The sequence below is a fragment of the Octopus bimaculoides genome, chromosome 4, assembly GCF_001194135.2.
Source record: "Octopus bimaculoides isolate UCB-OBI-ISO-001 chromosome 4, ASM119413v2, whole genome shotgun sequence".
NCBI classification, from domain to species: Eukaryota; Metazoa; Mollusca; class Cephalopoda; order Octopoda; family Octopodidae; genus Octopus; species Octopus bimaculoides.
Window position 1 is genome coordinate 51,932,988 of NC_068984.1, and position 11,989 is coordinate 51,944,976.

At 37.6% G+C, this 11,989-nt stretch overlaps 1 protein-coding gene across 1 annotated transcript in view; it reads left to right on the forward strand.

Moving 5' to 3' along the window:
• The window catches only part of LOC106868733 (gamma-tubulin complex component 2), an 82,786-nt gene that overhangs the window by 26,465 nt on the left and 44,332 nt on the right, over positions 1 to 11,989 (forward strand). Inside the window, exons 9-15 of the mRNA XM_014914131.2 lie at positions 195 to 272; positions 1,321 to 1,402; positions 2,284 to 2,361; positions 3,423 to 3,490; positions 6,516 to 6,560; positions 9,782 to 9,874; positions 11,745 to 11,806. Coding sequence (XP_014769617.1) covers positions 195 to 272; positions 1,321 to 1,402; positions 2,284 to 2,361; positions 3,423 to 3,490; positions 6,516 to 6,560; positions 9,782 to 9,874; positions 11,745 to 11,806 — 506 coding nt within the window. The remainder of the gene's footprint in view (positions 1 to 194; positions 273 to 1,320; positions 1,403 to 2,283; positions 2,362 to 3,422; positions 3,491 to 6,515; positions 6,561 to 9,781; positions 9,875 to 11,744; positions 11,807 to 11,989) is intronic.

Sequence of the window (11,989 nt, forward strand, 5' to 3'; positions counted from 1 at the left end):
TATATGTGTGTGTGTATATATATATATATGTATGTGTGTGTGTATATATATATATATATATATATATATATAAAGTATAACTCTGAAATTTGAATTATTTATTAAATTAATCTAAAAAATATTATTAGATTACATGAATGCAGTTTGTAAAGTTACCTCTTTATTTCTATACTATTTCTCATTTTCTCCCATAGCATCTTCCTGTTCTTGGCACCCTGTCTCTTAGTGAACAAGAGAAGTTGGTTATTGCTGATCTACTTTTCCTTTTAGAGGTATGTAAAGGAAAGAGTTTTTGATTTATTAACATTATATTCTGATATTGATTATATTGCAGTATTTAAGTTTGTTAAATACTTAATAAAAATGTATTTTACAATGCAATGATATGCTGATAATGCAGTGCCACCATTTGCTATCACATCCACCTGCTTTATCTCAACTGTCAATCATGCAAGCTGTGACTGAACTATGTTCGGTCATTTTTGCAACATTTTTGTTGAAAACTGCATTTTCAAGAGTTTTGTAAAAGAAAAAAAAAGACAACAAAAAAAGCAATAAATTACTTACTTTTTACTTTTTTACTTGTTTCAGTCATTTGACTGTGGCTATGCTGGAGCACCGCCTTTAGTCGAGTAAATCGACCCCAGGACTTATTCTTTGGAAGCCTAGTACTTATTCTTTCGGTCTCTTTTGCCAAACCGCTAAGTTATGGGGACGTAAACACACCAGTATCGGTTGTCAAGCGATGTTGGGGGGACAAACACAGACACGCAAACATATACACACACATACATATATATATACATATATACGACGGGCTTCTTTCAGTTTCTGTCTACCAAATCCACTCACAATACTTTGGTCCACCCGAGGCTATAGTAGAAGACACTTGCCCAAGGTGCCACGCAGTGGGACTGAACTCGGAATCATGTGGTTGGTTAGCAAGCTACTTACCACACAGCCACTAAAATGAAAAATTTGTGAAAATTTTGATACCTTAAATGTATTAGATGGCAGGTTTTGTATTATTTTGAAAGAACTTTAAACTGCAATAACCCCTGAAGTCAATGTCCAATATACATAATTTTTGTTTTTTACCATCTAAGTTTTCCAAATGTTCCTTCTATTTTAATTTTTTGGTGTGGTGTGCAACAACTAAAAATAATCTCTTTTTGTTATGCATTATCTATAATAGCTAAAGATAATCTTATTCTAATGTTTGAAATTGTGTGATTTGTATTGAAATTATGGTGCTTTTAATTTTTCTTTAATTGGAGGTATTTATGGATCCAAATAAAAAAAATTATCATTTACTTTTAGGGTGTAGAAGGCAATTACATTTTACCAAAGCCTCTAATAACTAAGTATAACAACAAAGAATTTATTGTTGATAGTAGCCTTGGTGAGTTGAAAACTTTTTTTCATAAATTTAGGGAAATAAGATGGTTAAAGATATTCTACTAATCATTTGTATTATTTTATGGTATGCTTAATGCTTTTATAGAGTTATGTTTGGTTTGTGAAAATTCAGGTATCTTCGAGCAAATATACATCATTGGACTTCATTTTTTATGTTCTGTCAATATTTAGAACTCTGCCAGTGTTAAATATACATTAAAAAAAAATGGTTAAATGGGCAACAGGAATTAGTGGCATAATTGACACCTAAATGAAATCAGATGGTGTAATAATAAATCTTTTATCTTTCACATATTTCTGTCACCTGACTGCAGCCATGCTGGGGCACCACCTTGAAGGGTTTCAGCTGGACAAATTGGCTCCAGGACTTTTTTTAAAAGCTTAGCACTTATTGTATTGGTTTCTTTTGCCGAACCACTAAGTTATGGGCATGTAAACATACCAACGCGTTATCAAGTGATGGTGGTGGGACAAACATAGACATAAAGACATACATACATAAATATATATATATATATATATATAATGGGCTTCTTTCAGTTTCTGTCTACCACACTTATGAGGTTTGAGGCTTTAGTAGAAGGCACTTACCCAAGGTGCCACCCAGTAGGACTGAACCTGTAACCATGTGGTTGGGAAGCAATCTTCTTACCACACAGCTGCTCCTGTGAATATTGAGAAATTAGGAGTATCATTGGCTTGTAGTACTCAAGGCAGTTGGCAAAATGTAAAATTAAGATGAAACTTCCAAGAGTGAAATCTATTGTAATTTGAGAGAGAGAGAGAGAGGGAGAGAATATTTCATCATAAGATAATTGTGATATTTTGACTTAAAAAATATTGTTTCTATTGGTTTATTTATAGATCCTTCTTTATCTGAGCTCACACAACGAATTCTTCCTTTGTGTTCATATTATTCCACGGTTGTTCGATTTATTGAAGGTAAAGAACTGATTTTTTCATTAAAGAACAGTATTTGGTTGCTACTATTGTGGCATGAAGATGCATGGCTAAGTGGTTAGGGTATTTGGCTAATGATTGTAAGGTCGTGAGTTCAATTCCCAGCGATGCATTGTGTCCTTGAACAAGACACTTTATTTCATGTTGCTCCAGTTCACTCAGCTGGCAAAAATGAGTAGTACCTGTATTTCAAAGGCCATTCTTGTCACACCCTGTGTCACATTGAATCTCTTTGTGAACTACAATAAAGGTACACGTGTCTGTGGAGTGCTCAGCCACTTACATATTAATTTCACAAGTAGGCTGCTCCGTTGATCGGATCAACTGGAATCCTCATCGTTGTAACCAATGGAGTGCCACTATTGTGGCAAATGATATTTTAGAGAGTTGTTATTAACCTATCAATATTCTAAAATCCATAGATGCAGTAGAACTAGCAGAATCAGGCATTTAGTTATACCACTTTACATACAAATTGTACTGAATTTGAGTTTATGCTTCAACTTTGCTTGATTGATAAAATAATTACCAATCAAATGTTAAGTCTGTATTACTTGAAGTGAGACCAGCATCATCACCATCGTTTTTACATCTGCTTTTTCCATGCTGGAATGGGTTGGACAAGACTTTGTTGAAGCAGTATGCTGATCCTATCACAAGCATTTACTTGTTTCCAAACGAAGTGCTTATTCCCCTGATCTTTATACAACAAACCACACAACAGCCAGATATGTATTAAAGGCAATCATAAACACTGACACTGTTTAAGTAGTGACATTATTTTATATTTTGAACAAGTAAAGAAAGTAAAGATGGAGCTGGGAAAACAAAAAAAAAAACAGTTTTCCATTTACATTTTTGGTGCCTTATATGCATAAAATCTGATTGACTATTGAAGCTGAAAGTTGAATCATTAATTAAGTTACCTTATTTATTCAAACAACAATAACCATTTACAGTTAATGAGGTTTTTATTTATTGTTTGAAAATCAGTTTATTTATACATTGTTGTTAAAGTTTCTTTTCTCTTTTTATTTTTAAAGAGAAATCAGCATACGAATATGGTTTAGTCAACCATGCATTGGCTGCTGCTATGCGGTCATTAATAAAAGTAAGTATGAATGAATTATATTTCAACTGTATATTCTGTTTTGTTGATTTCCTTGAATTAGAAGAATAGAATATAAATTTGGTTTCATCATCATTGTTTAATGTTCGTTTTCTGTGCTGACATGGGTTGGCCAGTTTGACACAGAACTGGGCCAGCCAGAGAGCTGTCCAGGCTCAAATTGTCTGTTCTGGCATCGTTTCTACAGCTGGATGCCCTTCCTAACACCGACCACTTTACAGTGTGCTGAGTACATTTTACATAGCGCTGGCATGAGTGCATTTTATGTGGTACCGACATGAGTGCTTCTTATATGGCACTGGCACAAGTGCATTTTACAGCACCAAGGAGAATGAGTGGGAGGCATGGCCATAAGGGACATGCCTGTATGTATGGATGGCCTCAATTTTACTCAGTTTAATGTGTCTTCAAGTACAGCAAAGCACCACAAGTCCTGGTTCCTTGTCATTTCCTCAGTGAGGCCCAGTGTCTGAAGATCCTTTCTCGCCACTTTGTCTCACATCTTCCTGGATCTACCCCTTCCCCAGGTTCTCTCCACAAATAGAGATCGGCAACTATGTTTGCTTTACTGTAGCATGAATACTAGCTGCTTGTTAAACAAAGATCTACTCAGTAATGTAGCTAACTTTGCATAACTTGAACTACTGAGGATAATTGCTACATGGTCTTTTGTTAAAAGTTGGATGGCCATACTGGAATATCATCATCATCATCGTTTAATGTCCGCTTTCCATGCTAGCATGGGTTGGACGATTTGACTGAGGACTGGTGAACCAGATGGCTACACCAGGCTCCAATCTGATTTGGCAGAGTTTCTACAGCTGGATGCCCTTCCTAACACCAACCACTCCGAGAGTGTAGTGGGTGCTTTTACGTGCCACTGGTACGAAGGCCAATCAGGCGGTACTGGCAACGGCCACGCTCAAAATAGTGTATTTTATGTGCCACCTGCACAAGAGCCAGTCCAGGGGCACTGGCAACGATCTCGCTCGAAAGTCCTTACACATGCCACGGGCATAAGTGCCAGAAAGGCGATGCTGGGCACAGGTGCCATCCCGATTTCGCTTTTGCTTTCCCCAATAAGTCTTCACAAGCTGAGTTTCGTGTCCAATGAAGGAGACAACGTTGGCATGGGTGCCAGTCATTGAATTTAGTTCGGTTTCGATTTCACTTGCCTCAACAGGTCTTCATAAGTGGAGTTTAGTGTCCAATGAAGGAAAGGTACGCATAAGTGGGCTGGCTACACCCCTGGCAGAGGCCTTGGATTTAGGTCTCACTTGGCTTGCCGTGTTTTCTCACACACAGCATATTTCCATAGGTCTCGGTCAGGAGTCATCGCCTCGGTGAGGCCCAATGTTCGAAGGTCTTGCCTCACCACCTCAGCTCAGGTCTTCCTGGGCCTACCTCTTCCACAGGTTTCCTCAACTGTTAGGGTGTCGCACTTTTTCACACAGCTATCCTTGTCCATTCTTACCACATGTCCATACCAATGCTAATATTAAGGATGAGGTGATCACAGGTGGAAGTTATTTTATCATAAAGTAAAAAAAAAGACCCCCTTAGATCATGAATGACCATGGGATTGCACCTAGAAAGTTCCCCTCCGAGGTACGAGCTTGGGCAAAGTTATTTATGGAAGACTAGCAGTTGCCCATGCATACCAGCCTCCCTTCTCCATGCCACCAATGTTATTCATGGGAAAGGCAAATGAACTCATTTCTCCAGCTGAGTGAAGTGGAACAATGTGAAATAAAGTGTCTTGCTCAAGAACACAACACACAACTCTCATGATTGTGAGCTCGACACTCTAATCACTTTTATCATAGATTTGTTTAATTGGTGAGTTCTTTTCTAAATGTGTGTAAATATTGGGAAGGGTTTTTAACCCAATATTTACATGCTGTTATTTAAAGCTTTGAGTTCCACCATTAGAAACGAATTATACGTACATACATATTATCAAATGCACATAGGTGCAGGTTTGGCTCAGTGGTAAGAAGTTTGCTTCCCAACCACATGGTTCTGGGTTCATTCCCACTGTGTGGAACCTTGGGCAAGTGTCTTCTATTATAGCCTTGGGCTGACCAAAACCTTGTGAGTGGATTGAGCAGATGTAAACTATGTGTGTATGTGTCTTTATGTTGGTGTTTATCCCCACCACTTGACAATCAGTGTTGGTGTGTTTATGCCCCTGTAACTTAGTGGTTCAGCAAACGAGATCGATGGAATAAGTACCAGGCTTGAATATCGAAATTGAAATTGTAATTGAATCAAATTTGATGACTGGCACCTATGCCAGTGGAGCACTAACAGCACCGTCTGAGCATAATCATTGCTATAGCAGCTGTCTGGCAGTGGCATGTAAAAAGCACCATTTGAGCATGATCGTTACCAGTGTTGCCTTACAGCACTTGTGCCGGTGGCACGTGAAAAAACATTCGAGCGAGGTTGTTGCCAGTGCTGCTGGACTGGCTCCGATGCAGATGACATGTAAAAAACACCATTTTGAGCGTGGCTGTTGCCAGTACTGCCTGGCTGGCCCTTGTGCCGGTGGCACGTAAAAGCACCCACTACACTCTCGGAGTGGTTGGCGTTAGGAAGGGCATCCAGCTGTAGAAACTCTGCCAGATTAGATTGGAGCCTGGTGCAGCCATCTGGTTCGCCAGTCCTCAGTCAAATCGTCCAACCCATGCTAGCAAGGAAAGCGAACGTTAAACGATGATGATGATGATATATATCTTAGAGTATCTTCTCCCTACTTGAAATATTACCATCACTTGTCTTTTACACCAATGCAGTGTACTGTCTTAGCATAAGTTCCTTATCCATGTCTTTCCTATACACTTAATACTATAATTATGACAAACATTAACTAGCACCTTGCTGTATATGTGGTTAGGTCCTGCTCACCATAATTATATATACACTTGATCTCAGTCTTCTCTAAATGATCTTCCTTCAGTATGAAATCTTGGTGCTAATTGTCTTCTATTGGTATTTATTTCAGGATTATAATCTCCTTGTGGCTCAGCTGGAGCATGAAAACCGCCAGGTTTGTACAGCTTCATGCTTTAATAGTTTCCTATTTCAGAATGTTTTCAGTTAGTAAAAGTTTTCACGTTTATTTTATTTTGCTGATAAGAATTATTTTATAAACATTAGTAACATTGTAATTAAATTAATTACTGTTTGATTGTAACTTACTTGACAATTGTTACTAGTGCTTGTTTGAAACTTACAATACGTATTACTGTGATACAATATGAGCTTGTGTTTAACCATATCTAGCCCACATTTCATCTGTTTAATGTTCAAAGTGGCTAGATCTGTCATTTCACACCTACCCTACTATGTCATTCTAAAAAGAAACAATTACATCATCAAAATCGCAAAATAAACATTGCATTTGACAGAGGAACCTGAATGTTAAAGGGTTAAAGAAGTTTGTATCATGATTTTATTAACTTAAAATGTTTTTATATGGTTGACTGAGACCTTTGGAAATATGCTGTGCGTGAGAAAACACGGCAAGCCAAGTGAGACCTAAATCCAAGGCCTCTGCCAGGGGTGTAGCCAGCCCACTTATGCGTACCTTTCCTTCATTGGACACTAAACTCCGCTTATGAAGACCTGTTGAGGCAAGTGAAATCGAAACCGAACTAAATTCGATGACTGGCACCCATGCCAACGTTGTCTCCTTCATTGGACATGAAACTCAGCTTGCAAAGACTTATTGAGTGTGGCCGTTGCCAGTACTGTGTGACTGGCCTCGTGCAGGTGGCACGTAAAAGTACCCACTACACTCAGTAGTTGGTGTTAGGAAGGGCATCCAGCTGTAGAAACTCTGCCAAATCAGATTGGAGCCTGGTGTAGCCATCCGGTTTCATCAGTCCTCAGTCAAATCGTCCAACCCATGCTAGCATGGAAAGCGGACGTTAAACGATGATGATGATGATGATGATGATGATGGTTCAGTCACAAAGAAGGAGCAGTGTCTATGATCCATGCTGTTCTGCATTTGGTGAACCTGTTTCAGTTGATATTCAGGTGACCTTTATTAATCAATGTCTGCAGAAAAATCATGGACATGGAAGAACAATTGGATATTGAGCTTGTGGGGTGGTGGTGGTTAGGGTTGAGACATAGTATAAGGACAATGAGAGAAAGAGTAGTGCATCAAGTAAGCTTGGGTGGAGTGGTATGACACTATCTGGTTCAGAGGAGCAAAGACTGTTGAGTAATGATAAAATAAAAAGACTGAGATAGCATGTCTGTAGGCCATAGGCTGTGGTGTATTGGTAAATGAATTGTTGCCAATCAATTGAACAGCCTTTTGTCTGTGTGTCAGCAGCAGTGTCTCAGATATAGAAGTCCTCCATTGTGAGTCTAACTAGGAAGTCAGCAACTGGAGATGCAGTTTTTGCCATGTTAAGTAAATGAAGTATAAAGTAAGGACATAATGCTATGGTTCTGACATATTTTGAACTTATTGTCTACACATAGGCGCGGGAATGGCTGTGTAGTAAGTAGCTTGCTTACCAACCACATGGTTCTGGGTTCAGTCCCACTGCGTGGCACCTTGGGCAAGTGTCTTCTACTATAGCCTCGGGCCGACCAGAGCCTTGTGAGTGGATTTGGTAGACGGAAACTGAAAGAAGCCCGTCGTGTATATGTATGTGTGTGTATATGTTTGTGTGTCTGTGTTTGTCCCCCCAACATCGCTTGACAACCGATGCTGGTGTGTTTACGTCCCCATAACTTAGCGGTTCGGCAAAAGAGACCGATAGAATAAATACTAGGCTTCCAAAGAATAAGTCCTGGGGTCGATTTGCTCGACTAAAGGCGGTGCTCCAGCATGGCCACAGTCAAATGACTGAAACAAGTAAAAGAGAGTAAGAGTATATGTAGCACCACATATCTTCAGTCATTCAACTCCTTGTCTTTCAGGAACAATGATTTCTTGTTTCTTATTTACCCCCAATGTTATGACTAAAGATATTCCTAAAAAATGTGTTGTGGCTCTTACACTTCTGGGTAATACTTAGACCAGTGGTTCTCTATCAAGGTCCATACGGTTCTGGGTGGGGCGGTTTCATATAAGACTTTGTTGTTAAAATTTATGTGTAATAAATTACTTATACTTCTACAATATTTAAATTTTTTTTTAATAATTCCTAATAATATTTAAACAATAAATATATAGTAGGAATTTTTTATACACATCGAATGACTATGGTAGTCCAGTAGAGTAAAATGGGAGTCAATGGAGTTCATAGGCAAAACATGGTTGAGAGTCACTGCTCTAGACTAAAGCACTTGCATTCCAACTATGACTGTCCTGTCATTTTAGTAGCATCTACAACAACATTATCCAATGTGTCCTTCCTTTTTAAAATGATAAGGTGTGCCTTGACAGATTTGGATGCTGTTTCTTCAAAAGTTGAGCAACAACATAGAAGCTCTCTCATTGGTTCATGGATTAACATCTGTTTCCTGTCATGCTTGTCCATAGTGACAGCTACAGTTAAATTTCCTTGACATCTAGTAAATGTTGGTCAATTGTTTTAGGTTATCTGCTTAGCTAAAATCAGTTACTAGTACTGACTGTAAAACTGTATCAAAACAGGATAATGCCACAGAATATATTTTACTGTTTGTCCTCCTATTTGCCAATGTAAGCAATCATCCTCATTATCAATTACCAAAAATGGCAGCAGTTGTGTTAAATTGAAGCAGATTGCTGAAATAACAGGGTATAACGTGAAGGTGATAAAAAGATTCTGATTAGTTTAGGGTTATTTGTTATAGATTGATTTGTAAACTCTCTTGTCAAACATTGTGTTTTGTGTAAGCTAAGATGCTTTATGATGTTTATTCCAGCATTTAAAGTTTTTTATTTGTAAGCTGATGGGTTTTACTCTGCACTAATTTTATTAAAGTAAATGTACTTACCATCTGGGGCCCTCAGTAAAGATCCATACAATCCCTTGAAGGGACTGTGTGGGCTAGTGGGATATCTCAAGCTGTACATGCAACTACAAAGTTAGTGTGACCCAATTGAGAAATTGGAGTGACTGGAGGTGGGGTGCTATGATAGCTATGTGAAGACATGGAGAGAGTGCATTCATAAAATAACAATGTCAGTAAAATTATGACACCCATAATATTTATTTTTTACTGATTAAATCACTGTTTATGCTTCTTTTCTTGTGTGTGACTAATAAAATAGTTAAACTATTAAACCTTTGACTTTTTATATTTGTTCTGTTGCAGGGTCGGTTAGCACTCCAGAAGTTGTGGTTTTATTTACAACCAACAATAAAGACACTTGAGATCCTTGCTTCCATTTCAAACTCAATTAACAATGTAAGTTTTACTAAGCTGCATTTTTTTCATTATCACCATCATTAAACATCTTGATTATTTTATCAAGAGGGACCTCGTATATAGTCAACAAATTAACTTAATGAAGAAGCACAATGTAGAACCTTGATGTGACCTGAAGAATAAAAAATCTAACATTCTAATTGAGTAGAGTCTCTCATCTACATCTATATGTTTTTACTTTAATTAAGAATTAACTGCTAATTTTTTAATGTAAAGTGATATGAGACATCATAAAAAATCAATCTAAGGCAGAAAAGAGAAATCCTACTGATTGGACTAGAATCATGTGTTTATCCTAGTATCATATTATTTTGTGAAGTTAGAATGGAGTTAAACTAAATACTGTTATTCATGACTGCTATTTTGAGATGGTATGGTTGGCACTCTAGTGTAACTGGTGATACACTCACTTTGCAAGCAATAGGTTACATTGCTTCCACTTGTTTGTCTTTTCTTTCTTGGATTAGCACTTACAATATGTAGGTTTTTTTATTTTTTAAGATTCACTTTTTTCTCTCAGTGGATAAAGAAGAAAAGGCTGCACTTCCTGATGAAGAGGATTGGACTCTGCAAGAGTCCTGTGTTGGTGCCATGTAAAAAGCATTCATGTAGCACTTGTGCCAGTTCCACATTAAAAGCACCCAACACATATATAAAGTGGTTGTGTTAGGAAGAGCATTCGGCCATAGAAACCAAGCCAAATCAGGCTGGAAATTGGTGCAGCTCTCTAGCTTGCCAGCTCTGGTCAAACTGTCCAACCCATGCCAGCATGGAAAACGGACACTAAATAATGACAATGGTGAAGATGATGATGATTAACGGTTTATAACTCTAGCAAACTTCAGTGAAAACATGATTGTTGTTATGTGATGTGACAGTATTTTTCAATATCCAGTTGGATCTATTTCTCACTCTTTTTAATGCCTTAAGAGGATGCATGAACATCACAACTTCTTGTTTCCACATGCCTATGACTGTTAATCTGCATGAATGTTATAGAGCAACAACAGCAGCAGCAGCAGATTTCAGTGTTTCGGCCACTTGTCTATAAAGGATTACATTATAAGTAAATTTTATGGATTAGAAGTTTCTTTATTGACTTCACATTTCATTATATGGTGGTAGTATTCTCTCAAGGTGGAGTGGCTACTACAGTGAATGGCACTGGCCATTCTCCATGCCAATGCCATCACAGTCATTACCGCAGGGCATGGTTGAGCACCCCGTGGCCCATCACTCCTCCTCCTCCTTCTTCTTCAGCAGCTTTGTACTCCATACTTTTTTCTTTTCTCTTTCTTTCTTTTCCTTTCTCATCTTTCTTCTTTTCTTGTTTCTTTGTATCTGTGTGAATCTTTCAAATTCAACATAAACAAACTGTCCCCCCCCCCCCCGAGCCAAATTCTAATTTGGCTCAATAACTTAGTAATCATAAGAGGTCTAAAATAGATGAAGACTTCACAATCTACATGCAGCTACCTTCTTATACTGAAATTTCTTCCTAGAATACAGATTTTAATATTCAGTGACCCATCAAACCAAAGCCATAAAAATGCTCAATGTGACTGGTATAGTTCACAACTGCAGACAGTGTATGCAGAATTGGTAATTGGTTCATTAGTGTGCAGTGCTGAACTCAAATCTTCCTATAGACATGAAGAATGAAATGGAAAATTTGTTAATTTTCCTTAGAAATTTTCAGATAGATTGGTTCAGTGTTTCTCATTCATTTTTTTTTTTTACTTATGGAACCCTTGGATTCCAAATCATTAGAAATACAGCATAGCTAGAAACATTTCTGTTGTATTTCTTTCTTTCATTAAAACAATGAGTTCCATGACTTTTGTTGCAGGGAAAATGTATTGGAGATGCTGTGCTAACACTTCTGCATGAAATGACATCAGGTTTTGCAGGGTATGTCTATAAATTTTTACTATACTGACAAATGTTTGCAGGTCTCATCATGTTCTTTTGCTGTATTTATTAAGTTATTGTCTGTAGTAATAGGCTTTTTTAAATAAAAGTAATAGGACAACTCAGATATCAATATTGTTATCCTATACATATATATATATATATATATGTATACATATATAT